This window comes from Orcinus orca, chromosome 14 (genome assembly GCF_937001465.1).
Source record: "Orcinus orca chromosome 14, mOrcOrc1.1, whole genome shotgun sequence".
NCBI classification, from domain to species: domain Eukaryota; kingdom Metazoa; phylum Chordata; class Mammalia; order Artiodactyla; family Delphinidae; genus Orcinus; species Orcinus orca.
Window position 1 is genome coordinate 32,145,764 of NC_064572.1, and position 23,825 is coordinate 32,169,588.

At 34.4% G+C, this 23,825-nt stretch overlaps 1 protein-coding gene across 8 annotated transcripts in view; it reads left to right on the plus strand.

The window, feature by feature from the left end:
- The window catches only part of ADK (adenosine kinase), a 485,652-nt gene that overhangs the window by 167,324 nt on the left and 294,503 nt on the right, over positions 1-23,825 (plus strand). For all 8 annotated transcript variants that reach the window (XM_033434179.2, XM_004273086.3, XM_049697247.1 and 5 more), the window contains one exon: positions 10,659-10,737. In XM_033434179.2, coding sequence (XP_033290070.1) covers positions 10,659-10,737 — 79 coding nt within the window. The remainder of the gene's footprint in view (positions 1-10,658; positions 10,738-23,825) is intronic.

Genomic DNA, 23,825 nt, shown 5'->3' on the forward strand with positions numbered 1-23,825 from the left:
ATGATTTGGATTACTTCCTTAGGGTAGAGTCCTAGAAATGGATTTTTATGATAATAGTATATAAAAATTTTTGTGATTCTTGATATGCTAAATTACCTTCCAAAAGAGTTCTGTCACTAACACTGTATGGTTATATCAGCTTTTTCACATCTCTAGTAATGCTGAGTATTAATAGTTTATACTCAACCAATTTAATGTGCAGAAATCTGTTTACATGTTTTTGATTACTAGTGAACGAAGCTGATTCTTTTTCAACATTTATCATTTTTCTTTTGTTTACTGTTCATTTTTCCATTTATATGAGCCATAATAGTTTCTTTTTCTCATATGAGAATATTAAAATAGTATTTTAAAAATATTGAATCAATAAATTCATTAAAAGTAAATGTTAAAATATATAAAATGATAATTAAAATATTTTAAAAATCTTTTGGGTAAAGATAACCATTTTTCATATTTGTTAAACAGGTTTTATCCTTTATATTTCTAGTTTTTAATTTGTTTGATTTTGCTTTTATTTAGAAATGCTTTAAATATTTTTGTTATCAAATTTGTTGTTCTTATTCTTTGTTTGCTTCTGTCAACTGCAAACTCTCATGCAGAAGTTTGATAAGCACTGAATCCAGTTTTCTCTGGCATTTGATTTAAGTAACGTTGCTCTGGAATTTTTTAGCATCATAAAAACTGCATACTTTATTAATTTGAGCTTCATAAATCCTACCAGATTGCTGGTAGGAAAATGTATCAGCTACTGCTCTTTCAATTGTGTTTTTGTTTGTTTGTTTTTGGCTGCATTGGGTCTTAATTTCTGAACACGGGTTTTCTCTAGTTGCGGCGAGCGGGGGCTCTTCTTCGTTGCGGTGCATGGGCTTCTCCTTGTGATGGCTTCTCTTGTTGCAGAACACAGGCTCTAGGCACACGGGCTTAAGTAGTTGCAGCACGTGGGCTCTAGAGTGCAGGCTCATTAGTTGTGGCGCATGGGCTTAGTTGCTCCACGGCATGTGGGATTTTCCCGGACCAGGGAACGAACCTGTGTCCCGTGCATTGGCAGGTGGATTCTTAACCACTGTGCCAACAAGGAAGTCCCAGTTGTGTTTTTTGATTGAGGTATTTGATATGCCAACTCCATTCCGACAGAGAAGCTCAACCAAATGGAGAAAGTAAGAATGTATCTATAAAGTACTAAAATTGCCACGCATCTCTCCCTATAGAAAAAATCACGTACTGGAAATATATAGAAGTTCCCTGCAAATTATAAAGATATCATAAACTCTGTCATCACTAAACAACTTAGAAAATAAGGTTTTTATATAATTGATTATATCCCTGCAAAGCTGTAATCATGGTTTTGAGACTTATTAATGTTTTAGCCTGAACTTTTTTGTTCTTTCATTAAATATACACAGTCTTTCATCTTTTCCTAGCATTTTCCACTGTGTACACTGATGGTTTTGACACAGATAATGTGGACCATTCATACACAAACCAGAGATTTTGTATCAACTAGAAAAGTGTGTAGAGAAAATGTGCCGAATCCATGCAAGAGATTAAAGAAAATAAATTTTTCCTCAATGCAGTTAGTTCTGTGAACAGAAAATTTTCTGGGTTTGATAATCAACTACTTAGGAGTTCCCTTTTTTTTATATGATTTTTCTTCTTTCCTGTATTTCCTAACACCATCCAACTGATAATCCGAAGTAGAAGTCTCAGAATTGTTTTCCCTCTGCCACATCTTTCACCTAGTTATTTATCACATCTTATGTCTTAAACTTCAGAAATGATTCCTTAGCTTGATCACTTCCTGGTAGCCCCTTAACTCAGCATCTGATCTTAGGTATGAACTTTTCCAAAGGTTGGCGATCTGCCTCTTTTTATTCTACCCTGTCCTCAGAAGAGTGCTATCATCATTAAAAAAAAAAAAAAAAATCTGCCTTTCACACTATTAGTAAACAGATGTTAAAAATTCCTAGTTGCCTACTGAAGAATGTCTAAATTGATTAGCCTAGCACAGAGAGTTTTGTTTGTTTTTACTATTTTACCTACATTACCTGTAACTTATTTTCTGAATATGTTTTCGTTTTACCCCTATCGTTGAATATTTTTTCTCCCTTATTTGTCAAATTATTGTTCAAATGTTAAACTTTCCCGGCCTCTTTCATTCAGAAACACTTACTTCTCTGCTCTGTGTTTTGTTCTGTATGTAGTTCTATTTATATAACTGTATGGAAAGTTGCTCTTTTCTTCCATTATAAGATGAAGTAGATTTTAAAATGTTTTTATTAGAAAACAATTTATATGCTTATTACACAATCAAAACAAATGTATATAAGATCCATAATTGCTTGTACTTTGGAGTGAACCACTGTTAACACCTTGGTTGTAGTCTTCCAGGTCCTTTTTACTACACATGTATATTGGATAATTTTGTTTGCAGTATACATATATATATATTGCACTTTTCTTGGATTATATTGTGCATATGTTTTGGTTACTTAATATTTCTAAATTGAAATATATGAATATCTATCAGTAGTATAAGTCTACAACATTTAAAAATATTTAACTCTTTAGTAGAAGCAATGCATACACACAGTAAAAATAAATCAAAGTGAAAAATTAAGCATTCCAGTTTTCTGAAATGGACTTACCCTATCATTCATCAGAATTCATCAGGATTTATTAGGCCAAAATTTGGAATAAGACTAATTTGCCTATTGATTCTCACTGCTATTTATTCTCTGTGCATATTATGCTGGAGGTTCTAGTGTGTGCACTAAGGCAGGAAAAGAGGAGAAAACATTTTTTTCCTTATTCACAAATTATGACTATATATGTGTGGCAAAAACAGAAGAATCATTGCTATTAATTAGAGATGTTGGCAACTTGATTGGATAAAAAAAATTGATGTAAAGACTATATTTCTAAATACCAGCAACAAATAAAAATTAGGTTTAAACAAATATCATTTACAGTACTGTTAAAACATAGGAAGTATGAAGTCGTGACTATAAGAGATGAGCAGGATTTATGGCACAAATTATGAAACTAATAGATGTTAAAGACCTAAATAACTATACTGTGGTATATACCGTAATCATGGATTGGATAGTTGTTGGGGGCGGGGGCTTGCTTCATGGATCTTAGTTGTGCACCATGTCGGCTACAAGTGGACAATTTAATATTGGAAAGATATCACTTTTCCGTGTGTGTGTGTGCGTGTGTGTTGTGTGTGTGTGTGTGTGTGTGTGTATATATATATATATATATAATTGCAATCCTAGTCAAAATTCTGACAAGTTATTTTTTGGAAATGGACATCTAGTTGTGCATTTATGTGGAGGTCCAAGAGGGCCAAGAATAGTCAAAGCACTCATGAAGAACATGAAGAGAGCACTTGTCCTTCCATTAAGACTGATAAAACAATAATATCTAAACAGAAATGGAATTTTTGCAGGGGTAGGCATATAGATCAATGAGTCAGAATAAAGAGCCCCCCCTCTCCTTCTCTCTCTCTCTCTCTCTACACACACACACACACACACACACACACGCGCGCGCGCGCGCGCACACACACACACACACACACACATATAGTTGTCTGTCTATTTGTCTGTCAGTCTTTGGTAGTGGTGATGGTCATGGTAGTTACACAAGCGCTGAATTTCAAAATACTGTTTTAAAATTGTATGTTTATTTCAGGTACCTTTAAGAAATTTATAAAAAATAAAACAGAACTAAAAATGAAGAAACAATTTTAAAAAACCTTCCCTTCTTCTCCACTCCATACAGGGGCAAACACTAACAGGTTTTTTTTTTTTAATTAAAAAAAATCAATTAATTTATTTTTGGCTGCGTTTGGGTCTTCGTTGCTGCGTGGGCTTTCTCTAGTTGCAGCGAGCAGGGGCTACTCTTCATTGGGGTGTGCAGGCTTCTCATTGCAGTGGCTTCTCTTGTTGCGGAACACGGGCTCTAGGCATGGGGGCTCAGTAGTTGTGGCTCGCGGGCTTAGTTGCTTCGCGGCATGTGGGATCTTCCCGGAGCAGGGCTCAAACCAGTGTCCCCTGAATTGGCAGGCGGATTCTTAACCACTGTGCCACCAGGGAAGTCCAACAGTTTGTTTTTAATAGTTTACTGTTATAAATATAAATAATGTAGTTATGCCCCATTTTTTGAATTAACAGTTACTTATCTATTGACTCATCTGAAAGCTGAAGAATATAGTGCACATACACTGTTTTTTCTCCTTTTTCCTGCCTCATTGTCTTACTTATGTTATTTTAGATATTTTAATTTTTCTACTGACTTATTTGTTTGTTTGTTTATTTATTTATTTATTTATTTTAAAGCTTAGGGAAAGTCAAGAGACTTCTTTGCAACAGGATGGAAATTTTATTTTATTTATTTATTTAAAATAAATAAATTATTTTTGGTTCCGTTGGGTCTTCATTGCACACGGGCTTTCTCTAGTTGTGTTAAGTGGGGGCTACTCTTCCTTGTGGTGTGCAGGCTTCTCATTGCGCTGGTTTCTCTTGTTGCAGAGCACAGGCTCTATGTGCACGAGCTTCAGTAGTTGTGGCACATGGGCTCAGTAGTTGTGGCGCATGGGCTTACTTGCTCTGCGGCATGTGGGCTCTTCCCAGACCAGGGATCGAACCCGTGTCCCCTGCATTGGCAGGCGGATTCTTAACCACTGCGCCACCAGAGGAGTCCCGTGACTTTATGACTTTAAACAGTTTACTTAAAGCCTCTTTTTAAAAAGTTGGTCATTAACACGAGATACTTGTGGACTCTTTTCAAATGAAGGAATGAGAATAAGAAAACTTTTCATCTCTCCATTCTTCCATCTTCAAAATGTCAGTGTTATAGATGATGTTTTTACAATCTGTTTTATAAGTATAATTAAATGTTACATATTTTATCTCTGCATAGATTCAAAAGTTGAAAACCAAACAAAACATCATTACTGAATAACTAGGTAGATATTTTTCTCTGTAGAACAAAGTAGTGTGATTGAATCAACTCTTAGAAGAGAAAATACAATCCTTTGTTATTAAAATTTGGACTATGTAAGGGAGAATTTTACATGAAAAAAATATAATAGACCTTCATTTAAATTTCTTTCAAAATACTTAACACTTTTCCAAAGTCATACACAGTTGTCACTTTTTCCTTTTTTTTTTAAACCCCATGCAATTTTTTTTCTTCCTCCCTTTCTCCTTTCCTTTCTTTCTCTTTCCTGGCCGTGCTGCAGGGCTTGTGGGATCTTAGTTTCTTAGTTCCCCGACCAGAGATTGAACCCGGGCCCTCAGCAGTGAAAGCACCAAGTCATAACCCTTGGACCATCAGGGAATTCCCCCTTATGTTTCTTTCTGATTTATACACCAGCATAGAATATAGTAGTTCTTTGTCTTTTAGCTTCCTGTATTAAGTCTGATGTTATTCTGATTCTTATTCCTTTTTATGTAGTGTGTTATTTTTCACCCCAGAAGCTTTTAAGGGTTTCTCTTAATATGAGAGTTCTGAAATTTAACAAGGTATGTCCAAGTGTGGATTCCAGTCCCTACTTCCAAGTATAATTGCTTGGTGTTTAGAGATATCTGAATATTATATATATATATATATTTTTTCTCTTTTGACGACTTCTTTTTTTCCTAGTGTTTCTTTCTTACCCTTTATTATCTCTGTTCTCCTTTTCTGTCATTCATGTTAAATGGATCTTGGACCATCTAATTCATTCTCTGTTCCTTTTAAGTTTTCTTTCATACTTTTCATCTCTTACATTTTTGATACAATTTCTGGGTATTTTTCTTAATTTGAGTTTCGTTCTCTTCATCTTTTTAAAATCTGTGTCCATTTTAATTGCTTAGGTCATTGATTCAACTATTAATTTAAAAAATTCAATGGTGGTAAAGTTAATTTATAGCAACTCTGTTATTCTGTAATTGTTCTTTTGTCATATAACTAGACAGATAGGTTTCCCCGAATTGTCTCTGAGAAAAAACTAGGCAGAAAGTGAAAAACAGTGTGAGAGTTCCTCAAAAAGTTAGACTTAGGGTTACCATTTGACCCAGTAGTTCTACTCCTACGTATATACCCAACAGAAATGAAAATGTTATATCTACACAAAACCTTGTACATGAATGTTCATAGCAGCATTATTCCCAATAGCCAAAAGATGAAAGCAACCCAAGTGTCCATTGTTGGATGAAGGGATAAACAAAATATGGTATATCTATAATGGAGTGTTATTCAGCAATAAAGAGGAATAAAGTATTTATATATGCTGTAGCATATATGAATCATGATAACATTATGCTAAGTGAAAGAATCCAGTCAACAATACCATACACATATATATTATTCCATTTATGTAAAATGTCCAGAATAAGTAGAAATACAGAATATAGAAAGTAAATTAGTGTTTGTTTAGGTTGGGGGAAGATGATATAAGATTGGGTTTTGATAGCTAAAGGGTATGGAATTTCTTTTTGAGTTAACGAAAATATTCTAAAATTGATAGTGATGATGGTTACAGAAGTATAAGTATATGTTAAATGATCAGATTGTAGGCTTCATATGGTTGAATTGTATGACATGTGAATTATATCTCAATAAAGCTGTTATCAAAAAAAAAAGAAAAAGGCAGGCGAGGAATCTACACAGTTGCTAGATAAAAGAGGACTTTTTCATGACAGATTAGAGCATTTAAACAGATCTGACTCTTGTGGGTAAGGTAGGAGTGGTTGGGCAGCTACCCTCGTGTACCAAATATAGTATATAAAGAAATTGCTCTTGCTGTTATGTCTCCTGTCACTGCTTTGTCAATTCTGTTACATTAGCTTTCTGTTAAATTAGAATTTGTTATTTCTCAAATTCGTTGTCTGTGCGTGGCATCTTTCCTTGATTTGTGGTGCTGTTATACTTTTGTTCATTTTCATATATAAAAAACATACTTTTTGACATTCAGTCAGATTTGGAAGGGGAAACAAGCATATGCTTCCTCTTCCATCTTGAAATGTGAGGTTCTATAATTTTTATACCCCTTGAACTAATTTTAGATATAATATTAATAAGCAAAATTTTGGTTTCTGTAGAAAACTCTTAGTTGACTGGAATGAGGAGAAATACACTGATTTCTATGTGTTTGTAATTAACAAGTAATTCTGAGACTGCAGTTCTGAATTTGACTAACCAGTGAGTTGTATGTGACCTTTGTTGGACAGTCTGCTCAAATACTTTATGCCTCACTTTCCTTGTTTGTTAAATAAAGGCATTCTGTTTATCCCTTTTAGTTTTAAAATTGATCATGTTTACAGTTGACCCTTGAACAACATAGGTTGAACTGTGTTGGATCCACTTAATAAGTGGATTTTTTTTTCAATAAATATAGTTTACAGGTCTTTAAGTGTGGGGAAAAGTTTGTGTTTGGTTAGAGATCACAGTATGTGGAATCAAAAGAACTAGGGTTTGAGTCCTGACTTTATCCAAACTGCTTTAGCATCCTGCCCTTGGGTGAGTCATTTATCAATTCCTTTATTTTTGAGGCAGAGATAACTGTTCCCGAGTTTTTCCACAGAGGGATGGGGGATTGGTGTGTTGACACCCTTCTTCCCCTTCTATCCTGCCTGAACAACTCGCAGTGGAAGACCTTCACATAACTTTTACAGTCTGCCTTCAGTGTCCATGGTTTTACATCCATGGATTCAACTAACTGTGGATTGTGTTGTACTGAAGTATGCAGGTATTTATTGAAAAAAAAATTGAAAAATATAGGAGCTAATAGTACCCACCTCATAAAGTTGTGAGCATTTTAAAAAATGATGATTTGGATAAAATGTTTAAAACAATAACTTTTGGCACACATAATAAATATTATGTAAATGTTAGCTGTGGAACCTCACCCTAAAACGTCAGAGGGTTCTGAAATCCTGTAAGTTTTAGAAAAACTGAATAATAGTCAAACAGGTTTCTTTGTTTCAGATATCTCAATGCCTTTAATATGCTAATATGCACTATGAAAATTCAAGATGGAAATAGAGTACACATATTTCCTACGCTTATTTGGTCACATAATCCTTTTTCTCTAGACCGTCTTGCAAAGCTAGTGTTCTTTTTATTTATTTTTTATTTTTTGTGGTACGCGGGCCTCTCACTGTTGTGGCCTCTCCCGCTGCGGAGCACAGGCTCCGGATACGCAGGCTCAGCGGGCATGGCTCACGGGCCCAGCCGCTTCGCGGCATGTGGGATCTTCCCGGACCTGGGCACGAACCTGCGTCCCCTGCATCGGCAGGAGGACTCTCAGCCACTGCGCCGCCAGGGAAGCCCGCCAGTGTTCTTTTTAAACCGTAATAGTCTAGAACCATATTGGTCCAGTAAGGTAGTGGCTAGCCTTGAGGTTATAGATACTCAAATTTAAGTTAATAAAGTTAAATAAAATTTAAAATTTTATTTAAAATAAAACTCATCAGTCACACTAGCCACCTTTCAAGCGTTCAATGGCCACGTGTGGCTAGTGGCTGTCAAACTGGACGCACAGATACAGAACATTCCCACTGGAGTCAGAAAGTTCTGTTGGATGGTGCTGGTAGAATTTGATAACAAAAACTAAGTAAACAATAGAGTATATAGTTGGTTTACTGTAATTTTAGTAGCTATAATAAATTTAGGCCCATCTAGTTCTTCCCGAAATATTATAGTTATTTGATTCTTAGTCATTGGAAGAAATTAATGATGATGGAATGCAGAAGACTATAACTTAAGGAAAGTTCTTGAGAAAGTGAGAAAGGATGGTGTTGCTGTAGCAACAACAAACTGGGTGGCCTACATCAGAAATTTATTCTCTCAGTATTCTTGGGAGGCAGAAGTCTGAAATCAAGGTGATAGCATGGTTGCACTCCTTGTGACCAGCCTAGGGGAGAATCCTTCCTTGCCTCTTCCAGCTTTTGGTGGTGTTGGCATTCCTTGGCTTCCTTGGCATATGGCCATATCACTCCAATCTCTGTCTCCATCTTCACCTGGTCTTCTCCTCTCTGTCTTCTCTTTTGTCCGTTGTAAGAAGACCTGGCATTGGATTTAGGGTTCACCTGGGTAGTTCAGGAGGGAGGATCTACCTGAAGATCCTGAACTTAATTATGTCTGCAAAGACCCTTTTTTCAAATAAGATTACATTCACAGGTTCTGGGGGGACATATCTTTTTGGAGAAATTGGCTTTTGAAAGTGGAATGGCCTCAAACGAACATGGCAGTTGATCACTGTATGTTTACTTTGTCTGTTCATTCTTCCTCTCTCCTCCAATCTCTCATATCACTCTTAGTTGTTACATAGTTCAGAAAGTAATTAGAAGAGAACATTTCCTAAACTACCGCAACTAGCCACCTATCTGCATCTGGGACTGTGTACTTTGTTTTCTCTCCTGTTAGTATTAGGTGAATATTGTTAGTGGTATACAAATACTGCTGTTAACATTTTGGCAGGTTTGCTAATTGTGTTTATTGGCATCTCAGGGTTTTATAGATGGGATCTGAAGGCAATTGGAAGTACGGAAGTGGGTATAATAACTGTTTTTCCTACTCCTGATGTAACCATTTCTGTATTTATCTCTTTTTATATTTTGAAGTTCTGTGAAATGTTTGAGTAAAAAGATCTACTTCCATACTTAAAAATTTAAAGTTTTGAAAATACTTTCCAAGACTGGCATCTTTTTTGAATACTCTATTCACATCCCAATCTCTCTCTTCTTTGACTGATCTTCTGTAGCACTTGCTGTCTACGTTGCATACATTTTGTTGGTTGATAACTTGGTATTTAAAATTTTTCTTTTTCATGTGTATTCATCCTTTTGTTCCCTCCAAGGTCGTAAATCCTTTGAAATTAAAGTCTATACATATGCCCTTTGGTTATCTCCGACAGCATCTAACATGTTAGAGACATGTAGTAGGGAATATTGACTTATGATCTGGATTATTAAAATGCTGTGTAGTTTGAGACTTATTAGAATCAGTATCCATAGCCCGTTGTCTGGGTACGTGTAATTTAGGGGTTTATATGGATCATCTTGTATGAAAAGTTTTATGTATAGTTAGTATATGTATTTTCCTGAAGAGAAGTTCTCTAGCTTTTATCAGATGCCAGAGTAATGAAGTATCAAAGGTTCAGTTCATCTCTCTCTGTTCCTATATTTGGCAGATACAGAAATTGTGTCACTAAGCAACTTTCCTAGAATCATACAACCCAATGTAATTTCCCAATTCTTTAAGTTATAAAGTAATAGCCTTTATGATATCTAAAACTTTTAGAACTTATTAGAATATACATTTGTAAGGATTTTAGAGTTCAGTACTTAATATAGGAAGATATGCATTGCTTATAAATAATAATTTATAAAGTTATTTTTATCTTCTGTTTAGTTTAATGGCTAATTATGGTCAGCCTATATATTTTAAATTCTTATAGTTGTACACTTGTGGAAAAAATTTCTTAAGTATGGAAATTTAGCAAAGTTGTTTTTTATACAACATTTTAATTCATTTATTCAACATAATTATGTAGTTCAAAAAGTTTCACTAAATGTGATTTAACGAACTTCTAATCAGAAAAATTTGCATTGTGACAACTGACAAATGCTAACTTACTTTTTTCTACTGTGATTTCCTTTTAGGTTTGATGAACTTGTAAAAAAATTCAAAGTTGAATATCATGCTGGTGGCTCTACCCAGAATTCAATTAAAGTGGCCCAGGTTGGTTAATTATTTTAAAGGTGATAAAGAAATGGATTCAGAATGATTCTAGACTTTTGGTCATTGTGCATAATAATTCCAATCTATATTTGTTGCTATAGAATATTTCTGTTGGTTTTGAATGTTTATTATTCATTTCTTCTTAATTTCCTGTGGAATCCTTTGATTATTATTTTATATTTCATGTTATTGATTTGTAGAAATTCTGCATATTTTATAGATAGTATTCTTTTTATTCTATAAATTCGAAATATTCCTTATTTGTCATTTTTACTTTAACTCTGCTTATCATGTCTTTTACTTTTCCAAAGTTCTTAGTTTTTTTAAATATAGTTAAACTTTATGGCTTCTGCATTTCATATAATACTTAGAATGGAATTCTTACAACAAGATACTATAAGTTTTCTTGTTGTATATATAAATACATATATACCTATATATCTACATAGTTGTATGTATGTATGTATAAATTTATGTATCTGTGTCTATATCTATATACGTCTTCCAGAGGGTAATTGGATAAACTCATTTTGACGTATACTCTACAAGTTACCAGCGTGACCTAATTTTAAGTGGGAGCATTAGTGTTCTATTTAAAGTTCCAATTATGAAGGACATGAAAAAGCTTTACAAACTTCTGGTTCTTGCCTCTACGATTTGTAAACTAGCTCAAAATCCCACTAACTGCAGTCAAAGGTCAACTCTGATGGACTCAGGTCATTTTGATTTTTTTATTGATTAATGCTTTCCCTTTGAATTGTAATTATGGGCCAGAGAAGTGGAAAATTGACAAACAAAGGTTGAACAATTTCTGGTTTTTTAAACTAACTTTTATTAGATTTAGACTTACACTGTATAATTATCCTGCATACTTCCAAAGCTCAAATTTAATCATAGTATTAAAATATTGTAGGTTGTAAAATATTGTGTGTAGTGGCCTGAGGAGATGAGGTCTTTGTATTTGTCAGCTGATTTTGTTTGTTTGTTTGTTTAACATTCCGGTGGTCACTTTGTGAGCTCAGGTTAATGGAAAAAAGACAGTTTACTTCTGTATTAGTTTTCTCAGGCTGCCGTAACAAAATACCACTGACTGGTTAGCTTCAACAACAGAAATTTATTTTATTACAGTTTTGGAGGCTGATGCCATCTAAGATGAAGGTGCTGTCAGGTTTGGTTTCTCGTGAGGCCTCCTTCCTGGCTTGTAGATGGCTGCCTTCTCACTATGTCTTCATGTGGAGGTGGGGTAGTAGGGGGAGCGTTCGGTTCTCCAGGAACCAAATCAACTGTATCTTAGTCTTGGATTTTCCAGCCTCCAAAAAATTTTTTTTTGTTGTTCAAGCCATGCAGTCTATAATATTTTGTTATGGCAGCCTGGGCGGACTAAGACAAGTTATATACCCAAAAGAATTGAAAGCAGGGTGTGGAAGACATACATGTAAACCCATGTTCATAGCAGCATTATATTCACAATAGCTAAAATGTGGAAGCAACCCAAATGTCCTTCAGTGAATGAATGGATAAACAAAATGTGATATATGCACACAATGGTATATTTTTCAACCTTAAAAAATAAGGAAATTCTACCACATACTACAATATGGGTGAATCTTGAGCATATATACTAAGTGAAATAACCCAGTCACAGAAGGACTAATGATGATGATTCCAGTTATATGAGGTACCTAGGTTAGTCAAATTCATAGAGATGGGAAGTAGAATGGTGGTTGCCAGGAGTTGTGGGAGGGGGAAATGAAGAGTTACTGCTTAATGGGCATAGCGTTTCAGTTTTACAAGATGAAAAGAGTTGTAGAGATAAATAGTGGTGATCGTTGTACAACAATGCAAATGTACTGTATGCTTTAAAATGATTAAAAAGGTAAATTTTGTATATACCTGTTTTACTACATTTAAAAAATAAATCGAAAATAGATTCTAGGAATGCTTCAAAAGGGAGTGATATCAACTTGATTCAAGTTACAAATTTCATTTGTTTATTCAATAATCAGTGAGGCGACATAACAAGTCAAAAGCATGGGCTTGCTCTTGGGGCCATGGGAGTCCATTAGAACTGGGTTTGAGTTCAAGCTTTGTCACTTTATTGGCTATGAAAGCATGAGCAACTTTTATGGGCCTTTCACCTGTAAATGGAGGTTAATGCTTATTGCAGGTGGAAGTTGTAAGGATTTATGAGATAATGAATGTTTTAAAAAATTATGCTTCTTTTTGTTTTAATTAATTTATTTATTTATTAATTTTTTTTGGCGGTGTTGGTCTTTGTTGCTGCGCACAGGCTTTCTCCAGTGGCAGTGCACGGGCTTTCTCTAGTTGCGGTGAGCGGGGGCTACTCTTCATTGCAGTGTGCAGGCTTCTCATTGCAGTGGCTTCTCTTGTTGCAGAGCATGGGGTCTAGGCATACGGGCTTCAGTAGTTGTGGCACGTGGGCTCAGCAATTGTGGCTTGCGGGCTCTAGAGTGCCGGCTCAGCAGTTGTGGCGCACGGGCTTAGTTGCTCCTTGGCATGTGGGATCTTCCCCGACCAGGGCTCGAACTCGTGTCCCCTGATTGGCAGGCAAACTCTTAACCACTGCACCACCAGGGAAGTCCCTATCCTACTTTTCAAAAGAAAGTTTGGAAAGTTTGGAAAGGGCTTTTTCCCCCCCCATTTTTCTGAATTTTCTTCATCTTAACAGAATGTAAATTTACCCATTCATGGACAGAACAACCAGTTTTTTGGCTCTTATTCACATAAAAATACTTACTTCAATCTAGTCTTCAGTTGAACATCTTGTTTGGGTTTTTAGTTCCCCTACTATTTTGAGAGGGCTTTTCTTTTACATCTGATTGATGATTCAACTATATAATTGCCCAGTTATAATTTATGACTCGGGTAACCACAGAGTTTTGAAAAACATTCCTTTAGAAGTACTTTTCTTTAGAAGGAGAATTCTTCAGATTTTCCTTGGCAGTCATTAATAGGAAGAACTGATTCCTTTGTACATAAAGCAGATATTTGTTGGGCATCTGCTATGTGCTAGTCATTGTGCTAGGTAGTAGCTGGTAACATAAGCTATGTCATCTAAATTTTAAGTAAAATGTGATAAAATATTTAGAGCCTTAGAGTGAACAATCTTGATATAATCTTGCTTGAATCTATTGTGGTGAATGAACGAGGTTGAGCTTTACGCTGTTTAAGAAGTCTATCCAGGGACAGCCCATCCGGGAAGGTTCTGGTTTTTGTTTTCTGTTAATGCACTTGATTGGTTGATTTTGGGGTTTTGTCTTCTTTTCTTATTCATTTATGTTCTCCTTCACCTCTGAGAACAACTGGATTACAGTCTTCCATTTTCTCTATCACTCTAGGTTACTGAAAAAGCAAATACTGCACAACAAATACCAGTTCAGTGTGGCTACACTAACTGAATGTATGCTAGGTGCTGTGAACTGTAGATCTAAAATTAGGGCCAAGAATAAGAGTAAGAATTCAGTCATCATCAAAGTATTCATAAACCATTTTTTTTACGATTTTTTAAATTTTTTGATGTGGACCATTTTTAAAGTTGTTACTGAATTTGTTACAATATTGCTTCTGTTTTATGTTTTGGTTTATTGGATGCAAGGCATGTGGGATCCTAGCTCCCAGACCAGGGATTGAACCTGCACCCCCTGCATTGGAAGGCAAACTCTTAACTGTTGGACCGCCAGGGAAGTCCCCATAAACCATTTAATTCTATATGTTTTTCGTTAGCATATGCCACCTGTAATACGTGTTTTTTGTTACAGGTATTTTGAAAATAGTTCAGTTCTTCTGTAAAGACAAGAATAATAACAAGGTAGATGAAATTCATAGATAGTAACCTGGTAGGTTTTAAGACTGAGGCAAAACTCATAGGATATTTTAAGTATAGATAGTAAATAAACAAGTAGCTTGGGAAACAGGCAAAGTTGATACAATTTGTTAAATATAAATAGCAAGTAAGTTTGTTACCTGTAAGACTGCTAAAGACAGAATAAAGAAAACCTGTGTTGTAACAAACAAGAGTATTACTGATACACAGAAAGAGATGGAAAGACCATATTATGATCATATACCACTAGGCTCACTTCTCCAAAGATCACTCATTAGTGAAACTTACTATGTTATCATTCTAACCCCCACATGCATATAACCCAGGAAAAGCAAATAAAGCCATGACTGTTCAGGCTCTTTTCCAAAGTGTTCCTGATTTTTAATATCTCCCAGGGACTCCTGTCTGTAGGCCCCCTTGCTCAAACTGTGGCCCTGTTCTCATAATGATACCATCATCATCAGGGAAGGCAGATGAGGTGAAAAGCAGATGATGTTTGAACATTCAGGCAGTGTGGTCCTTATACTTGTTTGCACCCTGTGTGTTAACTTACTCCAACTCTCTCCCTTGCTTCTTGTGTGTTTTAAATGGATACATCTGTGTTAAGCATCTTAATTTGGTTGGTAGGCCCTTTCCGTTCTGTGTCCTCTGGGATAGTTTGCTTACTTGGAGTCTACCAGGGCTTTAAGATAATTTCCCCATATCACACCAGGTTTAGATCGATTTTTCCTTGTTCGGTAGTTTAACAACAATAACTCTCATGGTAGCTATGGAAAAATATGCTGAAACATTGAAAGAGAATGTTACTTGGCAAAAATCATCACCTCTATAAAAGAAGAACTGGAAGTCATATGAAGAGTAAAGGTTAACATTGACAATGTAGAGCTCATTCTATCAGATCTTACCAACAATCATACTTTGATATATCAAGTGATGTGACAAATCATGTCAACAAGAAAATGTTCCCATTAGCTCTTAGATAATTTAATTTGTTAAAACATGTTTTTGAAGATTTTAATGAAACCACAAGCAACATAAAGCAGTATTGTTGATATCATGTCCAAATATAATTTCTAGACTTTTCTCATCTACATATTTGACAGACAGTGCAAATTTAAATTTTGACAAATTCTATTCAGTATAAACTTATTAATGAAAATATTTTATCTTCTAAATATCCTGTACACCTTGTATACAACACTGCTAAAAAAAAGGGATGTGATATGCTTACCTATGATATTGATGCTTTCATAGTGAACATTTTTGGTCACTTTTCAGTTTTTTAAAAAAGTACAGATGCACTTAATGTGATTTTTGACTTAAAAAAAATGGAAGGAGATAGCCTCCTTGGACATGTGCCTAAAAGATGGCTATAATTGTTGCTGGACCTAGAAAATATGTCCTGCAGTATAATATTTTTAGAATGTGAGACAAGAAGAATGTCATTATCTAATGTGGCAATACATTGGAGATGAGAATGCAGAGAAAGATTACAGTAAAACAAAAATTTATATGCCATTTCTCCAAAAGTGTTTGATGATATTTGAAGAGGCCATAAGGAGGCTAGGAAAAACTCATACAACAAACAAATGATTCATTTTTGTGTAATATGACTACTTTATATCTCAAGAGGGAGGAAAGTTTACTATAGAAGGGCAGCCAACTTAAATAGGGCTTTCTCAATGTCTTTACTAAAACTGTAAGTTACTTGGACTCCAACTTTGATAACAGAAATTGCAATCACCATTGTGGTTTGGAGTATTTTGAAATAATGTTCATTTTAGGCATGGATAGTATATGTAATGAATCTGTAAATGCAAAGGACATGATTGAATAAGCAGTTGGAATACCAGAACAAGAATTTAGATAGGTTCAAGGTAGATGAATATTTTGTAGAGCTAGAAACTAATTCTTGTATATCTAAATGCCTGCTATTGCTAGTAAATAAAATCCTAAGTATTCCATGCTCAAATGCTTTTGTTGAAAGAATGTTTAGCTTGATGTCATCATGTTGGACTGACACCAAGAATGTGGAGATAACAGCAGAACCATAAGTCAAAGTGAAATTTACTTTTAACTATATTCAGTTTTACCACACATTAAAGAAGGTATCCTATGGTTTTAATCAGTTCAAAGAAGTATTATTGGAAAGGAAACACACAGAGTTAAAATATTCTTTTATTTCATGGGACAAAAAGGAACACGTCATTGTTATTTTTTTCTAAATTTTGGTAACATCTGTTTAATCCAACTGTACTTACTCTTCTTTTTAAAAATCTTATATTTATGTACGTTAAGAACATACAATATGGCCTGTAGAAATTTAAATACGTAAAAAGAGTTTTAAAAAGTTAAAATAAGTTGCTATATTTATTTAAACAAAAGAAATGATTGTTATGTTTTCCCATACATACACTGTTTAGTTAGTCCTTCTTTTAATTATTACTAATTGCCACTTGTTAATTATTCATATTGTTTCATTTAAATAATAGCACTTATGTAACAGAAAAGGAAATAATACAGAATAGTATATAATTTCAGTTAAGTACTGAAATAATAACCATGGACTGGGTGGCTTAAACAAGAGAAACTAATTTTCTCACAGATCAAGGAAGCTTAGAAGTCTAAGATCAAGGTGTTGGCTACTATGGTTTCTTCAGGGTCCCTTCTTCTCTTGCTGCTTCTTCAAATATTTGTTCTTCTGTGCATACACTTCGTGTCTCTGTGTATGTTCCTATTAATTCTTATAAAGACACCAGTTAGATTGGATTAGGGCCTAACATAGATGCCTCATTTTAACTTAATGACTCCTTTAAAGCCCCAATCTCCAAATATAGTTGCATTCTGAAATCTTGGAGGTTAGGGCTTCAACATATGAGTTTTGGGAGGACACAGTTAGTCCATGACAAGTACTCATTTGTTTATATTTTTAAATTTTTGGTAGTATACCATTTTGATTCCCATCTTATTTACTTTTTTGTATGTGTTTTAGTTATTTTCTTGGTTAATTTGGGGATTACAATTAACATTCTAAATTTATAACAACCTAGTTTGAATAGTACCAACTGAGTTTCAGTGGCATAAACACTGTGCCACTTTATATCTCCATCCTCCACCTTTATATTGTTGTTGTTCCTGATTATATCTTTATACATTGTGTGCTCGTTAACACAGATTTATAATTATTGTATAATTCATTTTACCTTTTAAATCCTCTAGGAATAAAAGAGGAGTTGCAGACCAAAAGTGTGGTAATACTGGCTTTTTTTTTTTTTGCCTTAGAATTCTTCATTAATTTTCTTCTTCAGGCACTACTTGGCCATTTTAAAGGCACATCAAGTTTCTTTTTAATGTCTTTATTGGAGTATAATTGCTTTACAATGGTGTGTTAGTTTCTGCTTTATAACAAAGTGAATCAGCTATACATACACATATGTCCCCATATCTCTTCCCTCTTGTGTCTCCCTCCCTCCCACCCTCCCTATCCCACCCCTCTAGGTGGTCACAAAGCACCGAGCTGATCTCCCTGTGCTATGCAGCTGCTTCCCACTAGCTAGCTATTTTACGTTTGGTAGTGTATATATGTCCATGCCACTCTCTCACTTTGTCACAGCCTACCCTTCCCCCTCCCCATATCCTCAAGTCCATTCTCCAGTAGGTCTGTGTCTTTATTCCCATTTTGCCCCTAGGTTCTTCATGACCTTTTTTATTTTTAGATTCCATATATATGTGTTAGCATACAGTATTTGTTTTTCTCTTTCTGACTTACTTCACTCTGTTCAGCCACTATGGAGAACAGTGTGAAGGTTCCTTAAAAAACTAAAAATAGAACTACCATACAACCCAGCAATCCCACTACTGGGCGTATACCCTGAGAAAACCATAATTCGTAAAGAGTCATGTACCAAAATGTTCATTGCAGCTCTGTTTACAATAGCCAGGACATGGAAGCAACCTAAGTGTCCATCAACAGATGAATGGGTAAAGAAGATGTGGCACGTATATACAATACTGCTTTTTTCTGACTCGTATTTTTCAGAAGCCTCATGACCAGCTACCTGTGGTATTCCTATATTGTTTTAAGTTATATAAGTTCACTATTAAGTTTCCTGCAAATTGATTTACTGATCTTTCTAATGTTCTATACCTGTTAAAAATTAGTCATTTTTGCATATGTTCTGGGCAGCTAATCAAATATTTTAAGTGCCTTCTCAGTCTTTGTTACCTGAAGTATAAGTAGATCATCGTTGGAATCAATTATTTCTTCTTCCTCTCCTCCCCCAAAGTGTTGAGGCTATATGGATTTTTATGATTTGCTATTCAATAATAAAAAGTAAACATTTTCTTATTACTTTAGTAACTGCCATTTTTTTCTAAATAAAGTATATTTTTCTCATTTAAAGCAAAGATCTTAGGGATAAAATAGTATTCATTCTTTGCTGTAATTGAAATCATTTATTAAAAACTACTAAATGTGTATATGTTCCTTGCCAAATAGCCCTCTCTCCTCCATTTTTCTTCAGGAAGTAAAATATGTTCCTAATTACAAATTTTCTTCCTTAATCATTTATATAAATCCATCAGTAATAGATTTGATTCTTTTCTTCACATAAGTATTAAACGTTTCTCTTGGTCACTTGAGTTCTTATAGCCTTACTTCTAATTCCTCACTGGTTCTCTCATTATTGACTTTTCAATCTTTCTTTTTGTCACCCTTCTCACAGTTAGATAAGCCTCTATGTTTAACTTCCAGTGAAATTTTAAGCAAGCTTTTGTTTTGTTTTTAATGGAATTTTGAGAAAACTGTCTTGTGCCAGTATTTTTATGTTTTATACAGGATAGCTGCTGGGGTGTATGGAGGGGGGAGAGGTGCTTTAATTGTTTTTTTCCTACAAACATCAAGTAATGAATCAGTTTTCAGAATTGTGTTTTAAAGTTTTCCCAAACTCTTTGTATATTGAATACCTAAAAACATTTTTTATAAAGTTTATACAATTATGTTTGAATGAATAGAAACATGTTCAACGCAGAATTGTAAAGTTGATATTTTAAGAACCATGTAGCATTTCCAATTAAGTCATAGTATTTAGAAATTAAAATTGAGAGCCTCATATTTTCTTTTGTAGACCTTTTTTTTAAAAAAAAATAGTTAATCTATGCGGCTTTCCTGTATGAATAAATATTATTCTGATTATCTCTTTTTATGACCTATTTCACCTGAAAAAACTATATAGAGATTAAAAGGCATTTTAGTAGATATATCTCGGAATCTGGGAACAGTGCAGACTGCTTAGATCTAAAGAGAAGAAACGACATTGGAGTGATCAAAGAGAATTCTCCCTTCTAATGCCTTACACCTGGAGCAGTTGCAGAACTGTCAATAGCACAACTACATTTATAAATATCAGAGCAGGATGTGGCAGACGGTGGGTGATACAACACAGAGTCTTGTCAAACCTTTATGTCACTAAAAAGGAGGTTCCTTTTAGTGCCAATTTTAAGATTAATGAATAATTTTAAATAACTTAGGTCTTACAAAGTAAAATTGACTATTAAAATTGTGAATTTCTCCTTGCAATTGAAAAATTTAAGTATGAATTAACACCTCCCTTCTTTGGTAATCTTTTTCTTTGTTGAATAAGACTGTGAGAGATTTTAGTAGCTAAACTAAGGTGAAGAAAGTAGTGTTTTGTTTTCCTGAAGGATATTTTTAATGTGTTTGTGACATCCTTCTATGTTAAATCAGATTCAATGTAAAGCAAAACCGATATTTTCTCTCTTCCTTTCTATCTCCCCCTCCTCTTTTCTCTTTCCGTCATCTTTTCTTTCTGCTTTTTGTCCTTTAAGCCTTATTTTATGTCTTGTGTTAAGGGATTCTTTTGCCACTGTTAGTAAAACATGCTTTTAGTTTTGTCTCAGTAGTTAAGGTGTGCTCTGAGGTTGTTTAGTATAAATCTACACCTACACATCATAAACTATCCACTTTATGAAAGAAAGCATACCTTTTACACTTATGAACCTTAATGTGGTACATTGTCTTGCAGTATGACATTAAACATGGGTACAGTTTGAGATTGTATCTCTCCTGCCTAAGAGCAAAGCAACAAGTGCTTCAGTAAGGAAAACCACAAGTTGCAGGATCTCCTTTCATTCAGGGGATAAAATTCTTGCCTTGATTCCATTCCTTTTCATTCTATTTTGTAATTAGGTTTCAGGAACTTTTAAAAATAAATGTCTTGTTAATTAATATATTTATTTGAACTGAAAAATAAAGTCAGATCTTTTCTGGGAGAGAAAAATGTCTCATTTGTTTGGTTGGTTGGGCAATGAATATGGTGTTTGCCATTTAAATTAAATAGTGGTACTGTCAACTGCCATGTTTTTAAAGACAAGCTTTTCTAGAGTATTTCTGTTTTCTTTGGTACTTTTGGCAACAAGATACTTGAGAAAGTAAAAAACAAAATAGTATAAATTTTAGCTTAGCACAGCGTAGTGGCTTAGGGAATGTGCTGTGCAATAAGCAAAGCTGGGCAAGTACAAACTTGGGCAAGTCACCTAACCTTTTTTTTTAATATAATATGTTTTATTTATTTATTATTTATATTTTATTTGTTTTATTTATTTGTTTTTTTAAAATTTATTTTTGGCTACGTTGGGTCTACGTTGCTAAGCTCAGGCTTTCTCTAGTTGCGACGAGCCAGGGCTACTCTTCGTTGTGGTGTGCTTCTCATTGCAGTGGCTTCTCCTGTTGCAGAGCACAGGCTCTAGGCACGTGGGCTTCAGTAGTTGCAGCCTGCGGGCTCAGTAGTTGCGGCACGTGGGCCCTAGAGCGTGCGGGCTTCGGTAGTTGTGGTGCATGTGCTCAGTAGTTGTGGCACACAGCCTCAGTAGTTGTGGCTCACGGGTTAGTTGCTCTGCGACATGTGGGATCTTCCCGGACCAGGGGTCAAACCCCTGTCCCCTGAATTGGCAGGCGGATTCTTAACCACTGCACTACCAGGGCAGTCCCAAATCACGTAACCTTTTCAAGTTTCAGTTTCCTCTTCTGTAAAATGGGAATAATGATAGTACTTTTATAGGCTAACATTCTTAAAAGGGAAAATGGGACTCTCAAATATGCAATGAACACGTCAACAATTTTATTTAACTCTAATTAGTGTACAGGTAAGATATTGCAATTTATTTAAAGGGGAATTCAAAGACTGGAGGTATGTGTGGTCCATGAAATCAATTTACAAATATTACAAAACTGACTTTGGTGGGGTGGTGGATTTCATTTGTGTCTCTACAGGGCAGATTTTATTTTCTGATTTTTTTTTATAGGCAGTAATTATTGCTATAAGTAATATACAATTTACAAACTCATGAAATAGCTCAAAGGTATATGCTTCATGATAGGGAAGAATAATTCTAATCCTTGTATTTTCACAGATTTTATTAAGAATAGTTGTTGAGTTGGTAACATAATTGTTTTCCCTTTTTAGCCTATTGCTATAATTTATTATTTTAATATTTTTCCTTTTATTAGTTTTGTATTCATTAAAATATAAGCATCATGAGGGCAGGCACTTTGTTTTGTTCCCTGCTGTGTGTCCTCAACATCTCCAGTAATCTCTGTGACTTGGAAGACTTTCAGTGAACATATTTTGAGTGATTGAAGTGATTAATAGATACAACCCTATATGAGAAAGTTGTATTTTTCTTTACTGCTCGATTCTCTGGTTTGTATTAATTTTATTTAGTTTTTTGACAGGGCAAAAGCATAATTTCTGTACAAGCATAGGTATTTATTTTAATCTAATTATTGAATTTTTTCTTTTAATGTCATGCGTTGGTATATTTTGACAGCGATATAAACAGAGTTTATAATGAAGAGTATTACCATTGGAGGCAAAGATCTGGATTCTAGACCTGGTTCTTCTCTGAGTGGCCGTCAACTCTTTGAGCAGTAGTTTCTTCACAAGTAAAATGAGATGATAAAACACTATAACCTTGTAGTTTATTAAGAGAATTAAATGTGATAATACACATAAATTACCTAGGAAGGTTCATGGCGCATAGTTAATGATCAAAAAAGCTTAGCTGTGCTGTTAAACTATTATTTTAGTTGGGTTTGATTTTTGGTGTGTTATTTCATGGAGTTGTAAAAGTTTATATTTATTCTGTAAAAGCAGTCATTTCAATAGTGTCCTAAAAATCTGTGCTTACATATACAGTTAGTTATATAACTGTCTCTGATTTGAAGGACTCACACGTGTAATGTAATACAGTGGTGATTTGTCACATAAATAATAGATATGATAAAGTAAAATGTGGGACCCTAATGAATACCCTTTTATAAGTTGGTATTCAAGATGTTTACATTCTTTTCAATACATGCTCTCATAAGATATTCACCATACTGAATAAAATAACATTGTGATTGTTACTTGGAACAATGAACAATTTAGCTAACTTCTGAAGCTTAAATCAAAGGTTTGAATTTTGCTTAACAATACATTTTGAGCTATATAAATAAGGAATTTTAAAGCATTTGATAATCATTTAAGGTTCCCCATTAAGCCCTGAATTTAGTTGATAATATCCAAGACAAAGCATATAGGAAAATAATGTTTTTTTTAAAAAATTTTAAGTTGAGTATTTTTGCAAAATATTCTTGATTCCAGTGGAAGAAATTCAAATTATGTAAAAGAAAATGTTTCAGACAGTTTTTATTGTAGCAGTACTTTATGCATAGGCTCTTGAATATAGCAGCTTATTGATAAAAATTTTGAATTTGTAAATGAATCAGGCATCTGTCTTAAATCTTATGAAATTGCTCTTCATTCTTCATAGATATAGTCTGCATATTGTAGTTCACTATCAACTTCTGGAATCTATAATAATGAATTGTCAAGTTGAGAATCTGTGATATTACTTTCCAGGTTCTACTAATTTGCCTGCTAGTCATCTTTAACTGTAAGAAAGTGAGCCAAAAGCTGGCTTCCTAGGTACTATCCTGTTACTCTATCCTGTACATTGCTGCTTATAGGTGACCAAATACTGAGAACCCCCATTCCCCACTTCTTGTCTTTTGTTTTCCCCCTCAGAGGCATTGTTGCCATCCATTAAGAGCCAGTAACTTCCTATTTTCTAAGTTTATTTCTGTACCAGTCAATATTCTTATTCCATCTTTGGCATTTTCAGGAGCATGTCTTCACATTGATTTATAAAGTTATTTAAGTATATACCTGTTTAATATTTG